Genomic DNA, 16,470 nt, shown 5'->3' on the forward strand with positions numbered 1-16,470 from the left:
GTGTAGTAATATTTAATATAATAAGATCTCCCTTCAATTTGATTATTTTAGGATTATCATGGTTAAACTGCTTTTCAAACTAGGTATGGACATTTCAAATATAATGTCATGCCTTTTGGACTTACAAACATACCAACTGCTTTTCAACATCTTACAAATGATTTTACTGTCTACTATTTAGAAAACATTCTAATCTACTCTAAGAATACAAAAAAATATAAACTTCATATTTGTCTTGTGTTACAAAAACTTAGAGATCTAGGATTATATGCTAAGATGGAAAAGTATATATTCTACACTATTCAAGTTGACTTTCTAGAGTACATTATTCCCAACAAAGGGCTAATGATAGATTTGAAGAAGGTCCAAATTATCATAGATTGGAAGATTTTATGAATAGTAAAAAATATACAATATTTTTTAAACTTTTGCAATTATTATTAGATCTTTATTAAGAACTTTTATCAAGTTGTAGCCCCACTTACATGTTTAAATTATAAAGAAAACTTCAATAGAATTAAGAAGCCAAAGCATTATTTGATACTTTAAAAAAATTCTTGTTATGATTACAAACAACTTGTTGAATACTTATTTGACATGGCCTTTGACCAATAGGAATAAATATCTTTATTTTTAGCCTTCATCCATCCATATTTTACTTTCATTCTTCCAAATAAGCTTCTTAGAGGTTTGAATCTTCATCTTTAAGTCCTAATCTTTTCCTTAAATTTTATATTAAATATATAAATCTTAGATGTTTTAAATACTATAATCAACATAAATAAACTTCAAAATAAATTTTCTTACATCAACTTTTATTAAATTAATCTATTAACCATTCTAAAGTATTTTAATATTTATAAATGTATTGTTTATTTCAATTGATTTTTACATATTATAAATAATTATAATATAACATTGTGTATATAGATTATAAGAACCTCAAGTACTTGATGATGGCACATGGGGTGAATAGTTGTCAGGATTATTGAAACATGTCATTATCAAGATTTAATTTTAAGATCATATATCAATCTAGAAAATAATAAGGTTTGTCAAATGAACTTTCTAGACATTCTTATCTTATAGTAAAAGAGGAAGATGTAGCTTTTGATCAATAAAGAACAATTTTCTTGAGGCTTAAGCAATTTTACCTTTGAACAATAAAATCAATATTAACTATTGATTCAACTTTTATTAAGCAAATTCAATTAAATATGTTTTGTTATTCTCTTGTTTATGATATCAAGAATATTTCTTCTAAGTTTCATGAAACTTTTAATTTTGAGTTCAAAAACAACCTACTGTATTTTAAAAGTCACCTATATATTCCAAAAATAAAAGTATGTTTTTGTGTTTTTTAAGCACATCATGACTTTTCAGCAGTAGGACATTTTAGATACAACAAGACTTTGGAGCTTTTATCTAGAGATTCTTGATAATCACAAATTTAAAAGATTGTGAAAGACTTTGTATAATCATGTGATGTTTGTTCAAGGTCAAAAATTCTTCATTATCAATCCTATGGACTTCTCCAACCATTGCCTATAATGGAACAACCATGATTTTTTATTTCTATGGATTTTATTATGGATCTTTTAAGTTCAAGTTTATATGACTCTATATTTGTGATTGTAGATAGCTTCACTAAAATGGCACATTTTGCATCATATATAAAATCTATTTTAGGTGAAGATACAACTAAGCTTTTCTTTAAGAACATCCATTGCTATTATGGATTGCCAAAAGATATTATATCAAATAGAAGGACACAATTTGTATCAAGCTTTCGGAGAATCCTTTTTAAGATATTGAAGGTAGATATAAAACAATCTTTGATCTTTCATCTTTAAATTGATGGACAAACAAAATGGTGAATTAAATTCTAGAGCAGTATTTGAGGTGTACCATCAACTATTATTAAGATAATTGAACAACTCTTTTGCCATTGGCAGAGTTTACGTACAATAATTTGATTTTTTTTTACTCAATAATTATTATTTATTTTTATTTTTATTTTTACCAATTATGATTATCATCCATGATTTAACATTTTTTACTTTTCAAATTTGATAATCTTGTAGTAAAATTTTTGGCAAATCATTTCGCAAAGCTATATATAATAATAAATGCACAATTAAAAGAAGCTTAAGAATGATAAAAAATTCAGTATAAATGCTTATTGCAAGAAATAACCACATTTCAATGTGGGTGAAAAGATATGAATACTTTGTGGCAATATTAAGACTATTCATCATTGTGACAAGTTAGAATATTGTAGGCTTAGAACTTTTCTTATTTGTGAATAAATCAATCTTCTTACTTATCTATTATATCTACCAAAGTCTATGAAGATCCATCCTATATTTCATATATCTCTTCTTGAGCTATGTAAGACATTGAATATCTCGAAAAGAAGACAAATACCACCTCTTCTTATAGAAATAGATAAGAATTAAGAGTTCAAGATGGAAGTCTTAGATTCAAGGCACCACCAAAATAGATTAAAATATCTTCTTCATTGGTGTAATATGATATTAGTGAATGCATATGGAAGTCAACAATAAATCTTGCAAAAGTAGTAAAGAGAGTTGAGATTTTTTATTGATGACATACATCAAAATGAAGATGAAGAAAAGCAAGATCCATAAAAGATAATAACCGCTTCTTGTGGAACTTGTCTCTAGAAAGAAAAGTAATGTCATCGATATATGTATTTACTCTAATAATTACTTATATGATTAGATAGAAGTAGGTAAAAGTAAATTAATTTTGTGATATCTTCTAGAGAAGCTTTCTAAAACCTTCATGATGTAATTTTGACTTTACACATGTTTGTAATTGATTGGTAGGTTAAAAACTTGGTCAAGAAGTTAATTACATATCATATGTATTGGTACCTTGTGGAATAAGCTAACTATGTAGTATACATATAGAAAACTTGCCTTATAAATTAAGATATGTGTCTTGCAAAGTCAACATGTGTTGGAGGTCCTATAGAATATCATCACATAGCTCCTAGTTAAATAATATATATGGAGGGAAGAATAAAACCTTCTTCACTCTTGTCAATGCTTTTTTAGTCTTAAATCTTGTTGCAAAACTTTTTAGTCTTTTTATTTTTAACAATAGCCAATCTAGTTCAATATATTACTATCTTTGAGTGATTTCTTAGTCTTTTTGAGTGACACAAGAGTGTATTGAGATTCTCCTTCTTTGAGATTTATGTCCTTGACACTTACATGATTTATTTATAGCTTAGTGTTTTTATTACTTATAATTTATAATTTAGTGTCTTTACTTTAAATGTTTGAACTTTAGATTTGCAATTCTAAACAAGATCATAGAATTATTGAAGAAAATTTATTACAAAGAAGTACTACTTGCGGTTAATGGATTTGCAACACAATAAAGCTATTGCATGAATTTGAATTTAAAATAAGACATGTTTGTAATTATAAGTAATTTAATTTATTAGATAAAAGTAAGATGTCCAATACAAGATTAGAAACAAAATAAGAAATGGATATCTTATCTAAATATTATGTCTACATAAATGTGACACATATGATTGGTGCTAGATAATCGTAAATAAGATTTTAAAAGTATTATTAGTCATAAGTATTATGAATTACAACTTATAAGATTACTATTTGTAAAGAATGTTTAGACAATAATGCCATAAAATTTTCTTAGGTTATGACATAGAATAATATTAGCTTGATATATAGAATATAACAAGATACTACACCCTAAACAAGTTTGTTAGATGAATTATGTTGTGCAATATGTTGCATGCAACAATAATGGAATAAGTAACATTGATTGAATAATATACATATTATTATTTTTGCATAGGTGGAATACACAATGACAATTGAAGAGCAATGGTAAAATTGATGAATGTTGCAACACCACCTTAGCAATCAAAAACATTTGTCCATGTACAGACAAATCAGACTGTCTTTGCTTAGTTATCATACAAATCTTGAGAACAGTCTGTTGTCTCCATGAACTTTTTTTTGTCTTGGTCAACATCTGTACAGGCCCCAAAATTTGATGAAGATAGCCAACGGAATGGACACAGAGCAATAATTTTTTAGAAATAGTAGCAGTGTATCATATGGGAAACAACACGGTATAGCATTTAGAATCATAAACAACACACCATTTGCAGTTTAGAAATTCAAATATTTGCACAAGACAGAACACTCAGCTCTGAAAGGATTTGATTACACTACTGCGCTACGAATTTCCAACCATACTCAATTTAATGAAAATAGCCATAATTTCCAAACTTGATCAGTTCTCAAGTGGAGGTCAATAGCCTACATGTCAGACGTTGAAGGTCCAGCTAGAGCTGAAGGGATGTTCTAAGTAAAAACCACTAGCACAGTTCTATCACACAGTTTAAGCATAGTCGATGCAGGTTTACAAGGTCTCTCCCGGTGGCAGCTCGGCAAGCTTGGGAGGAACACCCAGAACACGTTCCATGTCGTATCGCACTTCAATACTTCGGATACTGTAGCCTACTACCATCAGCCAGTAAAGTATCCTTGCTAATTCAGCTGTAGTGGTTTGTGTTGCTGTCTTCTGCTCCAAACATGAAATAACGTAGACAGCATGTGAGCATGAAATCTCAGTTCAATGAGGAGACTGAATACACATTCTGGGGATGTAATAGTCATCTCTACAAAGGAATCCTCTGGAATACTACTCAAAACAGCGCGTTAGTGATCCACTAAAACCACGTGGTAAGAAGTGTTCATAAAAAATAAAATAAAATAAAATAAAATAAAAAAGTCTTGGGTATGTGTCAAAAATTAAGGCAAAATACTGTCTTTTTGACACGAGATGACACTCAGCACGAAATAATGTAGTGCCTAACCTTCAGCTGGTCTGGTTCAGCAACTCCAATCAAGCGGGTTATAAAAGTATTCATTGCCTCAAGTGCATCTTCTCCGGCACTTGTTGTCAGCTCCTGATTATGCAAACAACACAAGCTTGGCAATCAGCTGAGAAACATGCAACACACATTACAGTGCCAAGAAGTCTGACTTTGTTCCAATGCCCTTTACGAGTGGACCAAGTTGCTCATGCTATTGGAAATCCCAATCAATTATATCCAATTCAATGGATGCATGCAAGTGAACGTCACTCAGCTAAGCTAGATACATCAATGTTCAGAGATAATATCAGAAGATAACCTGCAAATTCTGAGGTTGCAAAGACTTCAAGTACTCCAAAAGTTCATTTTTGCCCCGCCCTCTCAATTCAAGCTGTTTCCTCAGCTGCTCGACTTCGTTTTCGAGCAACTCGATGTACTCAACTGCATCCACACTCTCTGGCCTTTCTTCGTCCTTATGCCATCTCAACACCTCTCCACTCACCGTTGATTTTTGAGTTCCTGGTGCATACCTGGAGTCGGTCTAAACAACACGAGTCACCGAGTTGCCGTGCTAAATTAAGGACAAGAGCGACCTTTTACATATCAGCGGTATCATAGAGGATGATAACACAACACCGAATCAGCATATTGTAGAAACAACCTACCAGAGCATTGCTTGCAACCGGAGGAGCGACCTGGTTCAAGCTCTGCTGCAATTCTAGTCGATACTGGGCATTCCTGAACATGTATCCAGTCATCATCACGCTGTACATGAGCTGCGCCAGATTCTCGGCTATCTGCAGAGTATTGTAACCCAGCAAACTCCTCTTAGAACCAGAAAACAACAGCTTCGTGCATGTGCATATGTGACTAGATTTAATGTGCATACCTTGCCATAAGCTTCTCATTTAGTTATCGTCCTCAAGGGGCAGGCCGTATCTTTCCGACATTAAAACACGTTGAACCAAACACATAATTCTTGAAAATTAGTCCCCGTACTAGAGTCTTCTGTACGATTAGCTTTGTTATTCTAATAATAGCATAGTCTAATTCGATAAAATAAATACTCAGTCATCAGTAGAAATTTGTAGGATCTCCTAGATGCACCATTCAAGGCATGTTCTTCTAACTTTACTCAGATGTTGGAGCACACAAGATTGCCAACTGTATCCACCTCAACTACAAGCTCAGAGAAAGGTAGTTTGAAGGTAATTGCGTGCGAAGCTTAACTGTAGAAACATGAATATTGAAAAATTGCGGTGGGAGAGAACCCAGCATATTGGTCACAGTTTGCCGCATGGCATCCACTACCTGTCAGCAACTTCAAAAATAGATTGTATGAATGAAAAACTCGTACTGGAGACTTCGAACGTGACTCGAAAAATGCAAACTGCCGATTCAAACTCCAAAGTCACTTCTCCCTCTCAAGAGGATCCATAAGCTGCTTAAATGAAGTCTAGTATGACACTGAGACATGCAATGAAGTCTGCAATGTATTGCTGTAAACAAAGATGCACGCATGAACTCTAGCAGAATAAGAATACAAGCTGGAGAGCAAAATATCAAAATACGTAAGAATGAGAGAACATTCTCAGGCAAGCAAGTAGTGCAGTCCAAAAACCCCACACAAGAAAAAGCCTACCTGAGCGGGGGCTTTTTGAACGAAGCGCTCCATAAAATCGGGTTGCACATTCTTCACATACTCAAGAAGTACGTCTCTCCGGTTCTGGAACTGCAATCAATTGACAAACTCAAGCCACACACATTCAGTATCCCTCCCAAAAAAACCCTGAGCTTTTCACGAAAGCGAATGCAGCAACCTCACAACCACAAAAAAAAGTATTCCATCAATCTCCTCCAGCTACTCCACACCTCAACAACACTCCCAATTCCCGAGAATTGTCCCAAAATTCACAACCCCCAAATAAAAAGCACAAGCACTCACCGCCGCATCCACATTAGCAGCAGCGCCACCCTCCACCGGCGCCACCTCGTCCCCCCTACTCGCAGCTCCGTCCACGCTACCATTCTCCCCTCCTTCGTCATCCACCATAGCAGCCACCACCACCACTCTTCTCCGATTTACCTCTCGCATCCCCAACTTCGACACACCGCCCCCTACCACAACACATCCCAATTTCCCCCGCAGCTGCTGCTGCCGCATCCCCCACGGTCGCCACACACACAATCCTGACCCCGCGTTCGCCTGCGCGGCAGCTTGCGCTGCCGCGCAAATAGCTCCTTGCACGGCCACGGGCTGCGTAAGCGCCATGGCCACCATGCCTCCCCTTCACAAACCAAATCTCTCGCTCACTCTCTCTCAGTTCACAAGCTATAACGGCAGCATGCGAGAGAGTGTGAGAGAGAGAGAGAGTGCGGCGATGGCGTGAAGGCAAAAGAGGCGAAGTGCGGCGAAGGGGCAGAAAGAGGAAGAGGAATGGATAGAGAGGGAGTGGAGACTGGCGTGGTGCCCGTCCTGTGGTTTGTGCCTTGGGCTTTTTTTTCTCATCTACGTGGCACCTGGTTTCGTCCAATAAGAAACGTGGTTCCGGTTCTTGGCTCGGGTGACGTGGCGGTCCCCTCTAGTTGTGTTGCCACGTCGTCCACAGTCTTCTGCTCCACGTTTTTGTCCACCTCCAGTTGGCTTTTAGAAATTCTGTGTTTTGTTTTGATTAGTGTTGTGAACTTGATCGTTGTGAACCCAATTTTTTTTATTTTGTTGTGTACCTTTCTTTGGTTGTGTTTTTTGGATTTTGTTTCAGGAGATTTGGTTGTTGGTTGAATGAATGTTGGGTTTCGATGCAATGTACTCAAAATTTCAAGAATAAATTAAAAATTCTAGAACACGTTTTACCATTGCTTATTTAATGTGAGTATATCTAAAACCATTCATGAAAATCTGTAGTGTAAAACCCTAGAATGAGAATAAAAGTCTATGATTAGTAACAAAAATGATAACAACATATATATACATGTTTTAGAATGCACACAATTATACTAACCATCAGAGTAACATTAGTTGATATTTGTAAGAATTGCACCTGTACGTAATTTATTATGTATTTCAGTGTTTATATTTGAACAAAAATGCACAAGATATCCTCCAAGACCTCTTCCAACTTTAACATATTCAAGATGTTTTGTTTGATAAGTGATTCAAAGAGAAGTTACTAAAAACAAGATGCACATGATGCCAACAGGACCACAAAGGCCAGCTGAATTGCAAATATCCTTGTGATGGAGTAATACAGGCATCATTAACTATCAAAAGCAGGTCTGAAAATAATTATTGCTGTACTAACGTGAATGAATAAGCTACCCAAGAATGGCATAAAACATTATGCCGCTTAAACTCTGGTTCATTTCACTAGGTGTGAACATTGACCAGAGCACCAATAACCGAAAGAAAATTGTCAGATCACCATGCATGCGTACATACGAAATAGGTTTTGAAAAGGGATTGGATTCCATGAACACGTAATAACAAACCAAAAATTGTCAGATGGTGACCATACTCTTTCACAGATACACAAACCATGACTGCACATCGCCAAAGCACGACTATCAGGGGGTATGCAACCATGATAACATGGCCCTGGACTTAGGATAATAAAGATACTCTAGGACCACTAAAGATCTAGGCAACTACAGATACAGATTTAACATTCAAATTTTTAAGGAAAAAAGGAAAAAAAAGGAAAAGGAGATAAAAAATAAAAAAATAAAAAAATAAACTGTCCTGGAGGCCCCAACTGACAGATATTAACAAATTGTTCTGCCAGGGCAGAAGGACCACACGACCTCCCCGAGAGTGAACATCGGCTAAGATGCCATCTTCAGAGCATGCACGAGCAATCAAGGCTGTGCGCTCACATCTCGTTCTGACCCAATTCTTATGTTCTAAAATCAATAACTGTCAGTCCTCATGCCAAACGTCATCAAACTGTCGATTTGATGGAGCCCAAATTCACACTCGATTCGCCCAATGGCCTGCCACCTTGCCAGCTTAAAGAACAAGGAAGAGGTGTCCTTCGGTGAAAAGAAAAGCCAAGAACCGCTCACCGTTAGGCTAGCTGGAGTCGTTCACAAAGAAAATTTGCCTGCGGGACTCCACCGGATGCCTGAGAGCTGTCTCAGTTTGACTGTACACAAATAAATAAATAAATAAATACTCGTGTATATATCAATCACCGCCACGTTGATTGCTTATATATTCCTACCCCTGAGTGGAGGTTCCATCCTCCCTCTGGTTCCTTCCGCTTCACTGGTGGAGGGAGCGGGGTATTGCTTGATGCTGCTACTTGGGCAAGAGTGGCACTAAAATCTGAGAACGGTGGCGCCCCTGGATGCAGCGGCGGTAATCTCCCGTGCAAGACATCCTCCCTCGTGCCCTCACTCTCACCTGCCTCAGGACCTGAGTTCAAGTCCAAACTAAGCCTGCTCCAGGCGTGTTCTGGTCCAACATTTCCTACGGGACCCATCTCTGTCATGCCCATCAAATATGGAGAAGTCATAGTCCCGGGGGTCACCAAGGGTTGGGAACTCATCGATGTAAAAGGGAGCGAATTAGGCATCTCACCGAATGGTGTGGACGTCACCGGAAAAGGAGCAGAAGATGAAAGAAAACCTGGAGAATTTCCTAGCATTGGATAAGGCACATGAGGCCCTCCAAATGTCATCCTTTCTGATCCAGGATACACCACTGTAGGGGGTGCGAACCCTAAACCACCAGCCCCGAACATCTCGCCACTGACACCACTTCCTGCGGCAGCAGAGGCTGGAAAAGGGCCAGCGCCAGCACTGGAGTTCAAAAATGAATGAGGAGCAGGCGCATTAGCAACTGCAAATCCCGAATGGGGAACAGCAACCCCAGGATTACCATTACCAGAAACAGTGAACGCCCACGGTGACAAGCTCATAGTATCACCACCTCCCATCCTCAGGCCTGTAAGTGTCATTACCGAGGACCCTACAATTCCAGCTGGAGGCTTTCGTAACATAAAGGGGTGTACGGCAGGCTCTTCACTACCACTCTCCTCCAACGATGGGCCGTCATTCAGATCAAAATCCATCGGCCTCCTCGGTGGTTGTGGTGGAGGTTGTGATTGCTGTTGTGTTGTGCTGTTGTTGCTCCGTGCCGACGAGCCAATCCCCTCCATAATTCCTCGCGGGTCTACAGACAAAGGCACGCAGTTATCTTCACTATCATCCATTCGATTCAAATCTAAGTCCAAGGTGGACCGCATAACGCCTTGTCCAATAGTAGGAGGGACTTGCCCTTGACTGCTCCGCAGCGGTCCACTGCCACCGTTAGAGAGGGGATACGCTGAACTAGAACTCTCCGGTTTCAAAAATGCCACACGTGAACTCTCTGGCTTTACGCAAGTTAAGCCTGACACCAAGCTAGATGGTACGGAATTGCTATGCAAAGACATCCCTAAGACTGAACCCTGAGAGGACAAGGTGGTTGCTGAAATCACAGCATCATGGGTGACCCTCTCATCCGCCACATTTAGGTCAAATTCCAAAAGCGGCCTGGCCCGCTTCTGCGAGATGGCCGTCATGGCTAGGCTCCCATCCGAGGCCATGCTTTCTCCATTAGAATTGAGCCTCTCGGGTGTACGACGAGGCTCTGCTGGACGGAAAGCACTAGTTGCCGCAGAACCTTTCCACCCACGATCTCCTTCAATCCTCAAAGGGCTCGCAGGAGGGATAAAAGCTCCTTTAGTGGCAACAAGGACAGCAATGGGAGCAGCAACTGCACTTGCTGAGGCTCCAGAAGCTATAGGATGGACCAAAGTAGAGGGCCCTGAAACAGGTAGAGGTGTGGCAGCGTCATCCTGAGGACTGTCATCTCCCATAAAACCCTCGTTCAAATCAAAAATAGGGCGCTCAGCCACCTCACTCCTTCCTACTGGACCTTCAACGGGACCACAACTTTCTACAGCTTGTTGTGGTGTGTTTGGATTTACCCCTCTTGAATCTTGTGGGCTAGTTTCCAGCGACACGTATGATTCCTGTGCTATGGGTGAAGAAGCAGAGACCACAACGCCCCTCTGCCCAGAAATTGACGCATCCGGCTCGTGACCCTCCAATGAACCAGCTGTAGCTTCTGCAGTGCCACCTATCTTATGTTCCGTGTCCTCTCTGGTATCATCGAAATGCATCCGCACGTTTATCTCAGAATAGCGCTGATCCAGGGTACTGGCCTTGGCATTTTTTGCATTGTCAAGTACCACAGAGGGCATTCTGTCCCTACCAGCTGCGTCGGCAACACCTAGATCTCTCGTTTCAGTTGCTGAAGAAATGCCCACGTGTCTATTCTCATGTGCATCTCTGTCCGATAATGAGCTAGATACAGGTTTTCCGTATTTTTCCATCTGCTCCACCTCGTCTGCAGCCTGCCTAGCGACTTCTAGTACGTCCTCCTCCGGGAACCCCAGGTCCGCGATTCGATGCGCATCAGACTCGCTTCTTCTCCCAAACAACTGACCTACTTCTTGACCTCTCTTTCTGCCCGGCCTTTCATCCTTCAGATGCTCTACAGATGCTACTCCAAAGGGAGACCTGAAATCTCCCAATCCGACGCCTATACCATTGCAGAGTTCAATAGCAGACTTGGAAACCATTGAGTGAGTGCGTGACAACCCCCTTTCTCCCGTCCTTGTCCCAAACTTACTACTAAGTTGCCCATCAAAACCAGCAGGCTTACTCTCCAGACCATTTATGTCTTTCACCTTATGCTCTTTCAAACAAGGATGATCCACCGTCAACTTTGCACTAGAGCTATCCATTCGTATCCCTTCCCCACTAGCCGCATCTCTACGCAAACTGTGCCTTTCCACAGTCTTCTCAGCTACAGCAGACTGCTCAGGTGCGACACTAGCAATCTGCTGTTCCTTTCGAACGCTCTTTCCATCTCCAGGACCGACACTTGGTGAGGGATCATGATCTGCGTAGCTTTGCGTTGCTCCTGTATCTTCATGTTTTGTCCTCTGAACAATGGCATCCATCCTCGTGTCTGCCTGACCTGTGCTGTCAACATTGTTAAGAAATTCTCCTCCCGACTCCTCAGCAGCAGCTGCAACGGTAGCTAACAAGCCCATTGCTCCATCGGCTGTATCCATGGGAGCAGGTCTTGACGGCCTTGCTGAGGGATTTGTAATTTCTGTGGCCTCATTTTGTTGCGACTTATCAAAATTAGCGGACGTTTGAAGTTCCGAAGCGCTTGGAGAAGAGCTTCTGCTAACATGATCATCATCCGTTCCACCGCTCGTCGGTGCAGGACTACGCGCAGGATTTGGTATTCGCACGATGAGGCGCTGCTGAGAACCTCCTGACTCCACATCTTTCTCTGCACCTCCCACTGGACTGCCTGCTTTCTCAGACGCTGTATTCTTACTCCAGACAGTAGGTTTATCAGAACCAGCCTCCTTCAAACCACCTGACGCATTTACTCCAGATTGCCCCAAGCTCGGCAGCCCTGAGCTACTACCACCAGATTTTCCAGAAACCACAACACCATTCTTAACCTCCTCTTTCCGAGGCGTGGTAGCGCTCTTCTCTGTTCCACTGACCAAATAATGCCCATTGCTAAGAGAATGACTCGAACAACTACTCTTCTCATCTTTTACCATGTCTGCATGCACATCAGAACCAAAATTCACTGCAGGAAGCTTTGAACTACTATCTTTACCAGCAGGTAGAGGAGGAGAACCAACTTTTCCAGATACTTCTGGGGTTTTAGCAGGACCATCTCCGCTGCTTGGACCATTCTGTACGTCTTTCGCATTACCTGCAGTGGCTACAGATGTTTTCACGACTACCTCAAGAGGACCCGACGAATCCTTCATTGATATATTATGAACTGGCTCAGATTGTGGCAGCTTACATGACGACCAAATCCCATTTCCTCCAGTCGGCTTTCCTTCACCTGACAGCTTCATTTCTGAATCCACACGCTTCTTCCAAACATCTACCAACTTTCTGGCCTTCTTCTGGATTTCCACGTTTTTGTGACCTCGCAAGTGATTCACAGATTTACCAACAACACATGTCTTCAACGCATTCAAATCTACAGGGAGCTTGTCCAGAGCTCGAAGAAGGCCTAACAGCAATTCCTCAACACTCTTGTCTCCTTCCCTCGGACTACCGACATCTCCTACTTTGCCTTTATGAGCTTCTTGTAACCATTCGTCAAGTAACCGTAATCCTCCTAATTTTAAGAACCCGGTGAGGCACTCTTCTTTCTCAGTTGCAGCAATTATATTTGCTAACTTGGTACGACGATTAGTAACATCTGCCACTTTCTTGCTACCATCATTCTGATCTTGCTGCATTTGCTGGACTAAAGATTCCACACCAGTCAAATCTACGAGGCCCCCATCCTTATCCAGATTAGTAATGATCTCTTCAGGCTTCATGCTGCGCTCGCGCTTCAAGGGACTGCCCTCTGCATCCTCAGGCTTCAAATTCCGTTCCCGCTTAGTGAGGTCAACATTTTGATCAGAACGTTCCCGTTTCTTGCACTTCCCAGCTGCTGAGTAGGAACCATTTTGCACGGATTCGCTCACACCTTTCAATAGTTGGACTGTTGCAGATCCTGTTAAATTCCTTGGAGAAGGCCCCCCTGTCTGTGTAGCTGCCTGCATCTCCAGCTTTGTTCTATCCAAGAGTTCATCTACCTCCTCCTGGTGTTCCTGAGGGTGACATAAAGTATCTACGTGCATGAGATAAAGGTTGGAACTGCCAAGAACAAGCACTCAGGTGCATCCAGGAGAAAAAGAATTCCCTCATAAACCGTCAAATAGGTAGCCTCTGCTAACTGATATAGCCGTTACATGTTCTGTTACATTTCTAGGCAGCGAGGTAGGGCATGCAGTTTAGAATGCTGGAAAACATGGCCAAAAACCTAAGGAGCAGACCGATCAATACAAACCCACATTGACACAAATAAGGACTACTTGACAAGCACCTGTACCAATGAGGGGCTAAAATAAATAAAAAAAATAAAAACAAGCTGCTCATGTCAAACCATCGACAAAAAAATGCTCCTTGAACACAGGTACTAAAACGTGCTCAATGTGCGACTTCACATGTTTTTATGCGAATGTAGATTAAGGTGAGCCTGCCAGGAAGCAGTCAGGTCTTAGAAAAGCACACAGTCGCTGGTAATACTACTTCAGATACCCATACTTTGCAACAGCGATCACCTTACGAAGAGAAATATAAAACTCACATTGGTGTAATCTCGATCTGAAAGCCAATACAAACGCTTGTTTGCGGTATCGTAGACTCTTCGACAGGCGAATCCAAAAGAAACTCCGGTAGGTACTTCAACTCCTTCCTGTAAAAATGCGACTCTACAAGGATGCAGCAGCGTCGCTTCTGGAATAACATCCCTGTGAAACGAGTAAAATATTTCGTTTGGCTCTGCTTCAGGCACTGATCCTTTAGCTAGCTTTATGTCCTTCTCTCGATACAACCAATTAACAGTCAATTTTACTTGGTCAACTGTCTCAAGGGTCACTTTACGTAATATCCCGATGAACGGGAGATCATTCCCTGACTGGAAAAGTGCGCAATCTCCAATGTTGAGAGCTCGTCCGTCCTGGGGAATTCACCAAAGCGCATCATAATTTAGTTTAAACTTGAACAGAGCGTCGTACAATGCAAAACATGTGGCGTAGCCGTGTACATGTACGGAAGTTATCCCAACCAATGCCTACTGCATTATGACACCGACAGCAACAGGGAGGTACATCCTCGTGACTCCGAGTCAAAAGTATGAAACATTTACGGCATTACATATTGAACTAGGTTCTGCAAAATAGCAGAATAATGTGCCAGAAGAGAAGCACCAACGTCGACATACTACTAGAACAGGCCGGTATCTTGTGAATACGTAACGGACACTACAAAAGAAACATTTCTCAGTAGCGACCAGACAATTTGTGCTTGCAATTGAAACTCGCAACAGGAACTAACGCACCTCTGCGTACCAGCAGGGGAGGAGCGACCAATGAAACCAGTGAAACTAAGCGAAAGCAAAGGCAAAGGTGAAGGCAACCCATCCTGAACATAATTAGAACAACTGACACTCAAAACGTCTAAATAACTAAAATTTGCTCGACTTTCGGAGCTTCTCCGAAGATAAACAAAGAATCAGCCAGGTTATAGAGCGAAGAGAAGCAGAAACAAAGAAAGCTTTACTCCGGCATACGTAATCAGAGCAAAACAAGGACGAGGCGTTACAGCAGTCGCTTTAAAAGAAGCCGACATCCGACGAGACTCTTCTTATAGACAAGTGCAAAGACACACTTCCATACACTCGTAAGCAACAAACACAACCAAAGGGCAAGACAACGAGACCCAGATCCACTGCAGACTACGCCCTCGAGCAAAATCTAGGAGATAAGATTCCAGGATGTAACTTCCTTTCAAGACACTGTTCACTTCGGGTGTGGCAGAGGCAGGTCACACAAACGCAACTTGCCGGCGCCCAACAACATATGACAATAAACGGCGAAAACCCGCTCTTAAATACACGACTAAACGCAGCTCACTGCCGTACAACACGGTGATAGGAAGATGCAGCCCCCAGTGACAACAGTCACCACGAGCAAAATTGCGCTTCTAAAAATGTTACTCCAACACAACCTTCTACCGAATGATAGTCTCAACAGCGACACCGAATAGTTGGAGGATGGGGTTTGCAATCATGATAAAATAGCAAGTAGCAACCTTAGTAAATACTCTTTGGTCGGCGGGGTTCTCAACAGATGAGCGTTGTGAGGGGGGAGAACACATGTGCTGCTCCTGATGCTGCTGCTGCTGCCTCTCCTCGTTTTGAGACTCATGCATGACATTTCCTCCTCTGATCTTAAGTTCCTCGATCCCTCTAATCCCGCCGTCCTTTCCTCCTCTCACCTCTCCGCTCTGCTTCACTTTTCCGTCACCCGCTACACCTTCTCCCTATCCTCTAAGCCCTCACGCGTGCTTCTTCTCCGCTCTAGGAAACAACCACCGGCCTCCAACATCAAAATCAACTCCACGTCGCCGCAACCACCACTTCCCTCTCATCACACTCTCCGCCCTTCCACCGCACAAGAACATATTCTACGCTGCTAAACCATGCCGCAGCACAGTCCCACTCCACTCCCAGATCCTCGCAGGCACGAGGCCACTGGTAGCCGCAGCCACCATATCCTACCAGAAATGGCCCTCACTCACGTCAAACAAATAACAACAAAACCAAAAATATATATATATATATATATATATATATACATATACAATATACTACATACTACCAAAACAACTACCAAAAATTTTACATCAACGGCGGCGAATTAGAAAATCCTCTCACAACCAGCACCGCAAGCTCGCGAGAAAAAATAAATAAAAAGGGCAATAGCAAAACCACCTTAACAGCGACGAGAGAAAGGTTGAGGAAGAAAAAACGCCATAGCCAGACAGACACACAGAGGGAAGGATAGAGAGAGCGAGAGCGATGGAGTGGTCAAAGGGGCACCGAAATCGCAGAAAGGAGCCCTCCGAGAAGCCAAATGCTCTCAATGCCC

At 41.2% G+C, this 16,470-nt stretch overlaps 2 protein-coding genes across 3 annotated transcripts; both read right to left on the reverse strand.

Annotated features, from left to right (window-relative positions):
* Positions 1 to 4,252: 4,252 nt before the first annotated feature.
* On the reverse strand, positions 4,253 to 7,332 carry LOC112288552 (uncharacterized). The gene is made up of 7 exons (XM_024532823.3): positions 6,834 to 7,332; positions 6,531 to 6,620; positions 6,119 to 6,199; positions 5,554 to 5,685; positions 5,208 to 5,429; positions 4,889 to 4,981; positions 4,253 to 4,593 (listed from the first exon to the last, which is right to left on the reverse strand). The coding sequence occupies exons 1-7, from the start codon at positions 7,167 to 7,169 to the stop codon at positions 4,432 to 4,434; spliced, it is 1,116 nt and encodes a 371-aa protein (XP_024388591.1). The 5' UTR covers positions 7,170 to 7,332; the 3' UTR covers positions 4,253 to 4,431.
* A 999-nt stretch (positions 7,333 to 8,331) lies between these two features.
* On the reverse strand, positions 8,332 to 16,446 carry LOC112288551 (uncharacterized). 2 transcript variants are annotated; one of them, XM_024532822.3, is made up of 4 exons: positions 16,314 to 16,446; positions 15,632 to 16,096; positions 14,127 to 14,498; positions 8,332 to 13,587 (listed from the first exon to the last, which is right to left on the reverse strand). In XM_024532822.3, exons 2-4 carry the CDS (start codon positions 15,749 to 15,751, stop codon positions 9,076 to 9,078), a joined length of 5,004 nt encoding a protein of 1,667 aa, XP_024388590.1. In that variant the 5' UTR covers positions 15,752 to 16,096; positions 16,314 to 16,446; the 3' UTR covers positions 8,332 to 9,075. The 2 variants fall into 2 exon arrangements, with proteins under 2 accessions (XP_024388590.1, XP_090110527.1); XM_090254401.1 differs by lacking the exon at positions 15,632 to 16,096 and having other exon boundaries at positions 16,314 to 16,433.
* Positions 16,447 to 16,470: the final 24 nt, after the last annotated feature.

The sequence above is a fragment of the Physcomitrium patens genome, chromosome 11 (assembly GCF_059467195.1).
Source record: "Physcomitrium patens ecotype Gransden chromosome 11, ASM5946719v1, whole genome shotgun sequence".
NCBI classification, from domain to species: domain Eukaryota; kingdom Viridiplantae; phylum Streptophyta; class Bryopsida; order Funariales; family Funariaceae; genus Physcomitrium; species Physcomitrium patens.

What these genes read in the sequence shown, in the direction of transcription:
- LOC112288552 (XM_024532823.3), bottom strand. Translation starts at nt 7,169, where the DNA reads ATGGTGGCCATGGCGCTTACGCAGCCCGTGGCCGTGCAAGGAGCTATT. An exon ending in TGCAACCTCAGAATTTGCAG is followed by an intron (nt 4,982 to 5,207) that starts GTTATCTTCTGA and finishes TTGCATAATCAG; the next exon opens with GAGCTGACAACAAGTGCCGG. An exon ending in CTGAACCAGACCAGCTGAAG is followed by an intron (nt 4,594 to 4,888) that starts GTTAGGCACTAC and finishes TGTTTGGAGCAG; the next exon opens with AAGACAGCAACACAAACCAC.
- LOC112288551 (XM_024532822.3), bottom strand. Translation starts at nt 15,751, where the DNA reads ATGCATGAGTCTCAAAACGAGGAGAGGCAGCAGCAGCAGCATCAGGAG. An exon ending in ACCAAAGAGTATTTACTAAG is followed by an intron (nt 14,499 to 15,631) that starts GTTGCTACTTGC and finishes TGAATTCCCCAG; the next exon opens with GACGGACGAGCTCTCAACAT. An exon ending in CAGATCGAGATTACACCAAT is followed by an intron (nt 13,588 to 14,126) that starts GTGAGTTTTATA and finishes TGTCACCCTCAG; the next exon opens with GAACACCAGGAGGAGGTAGA.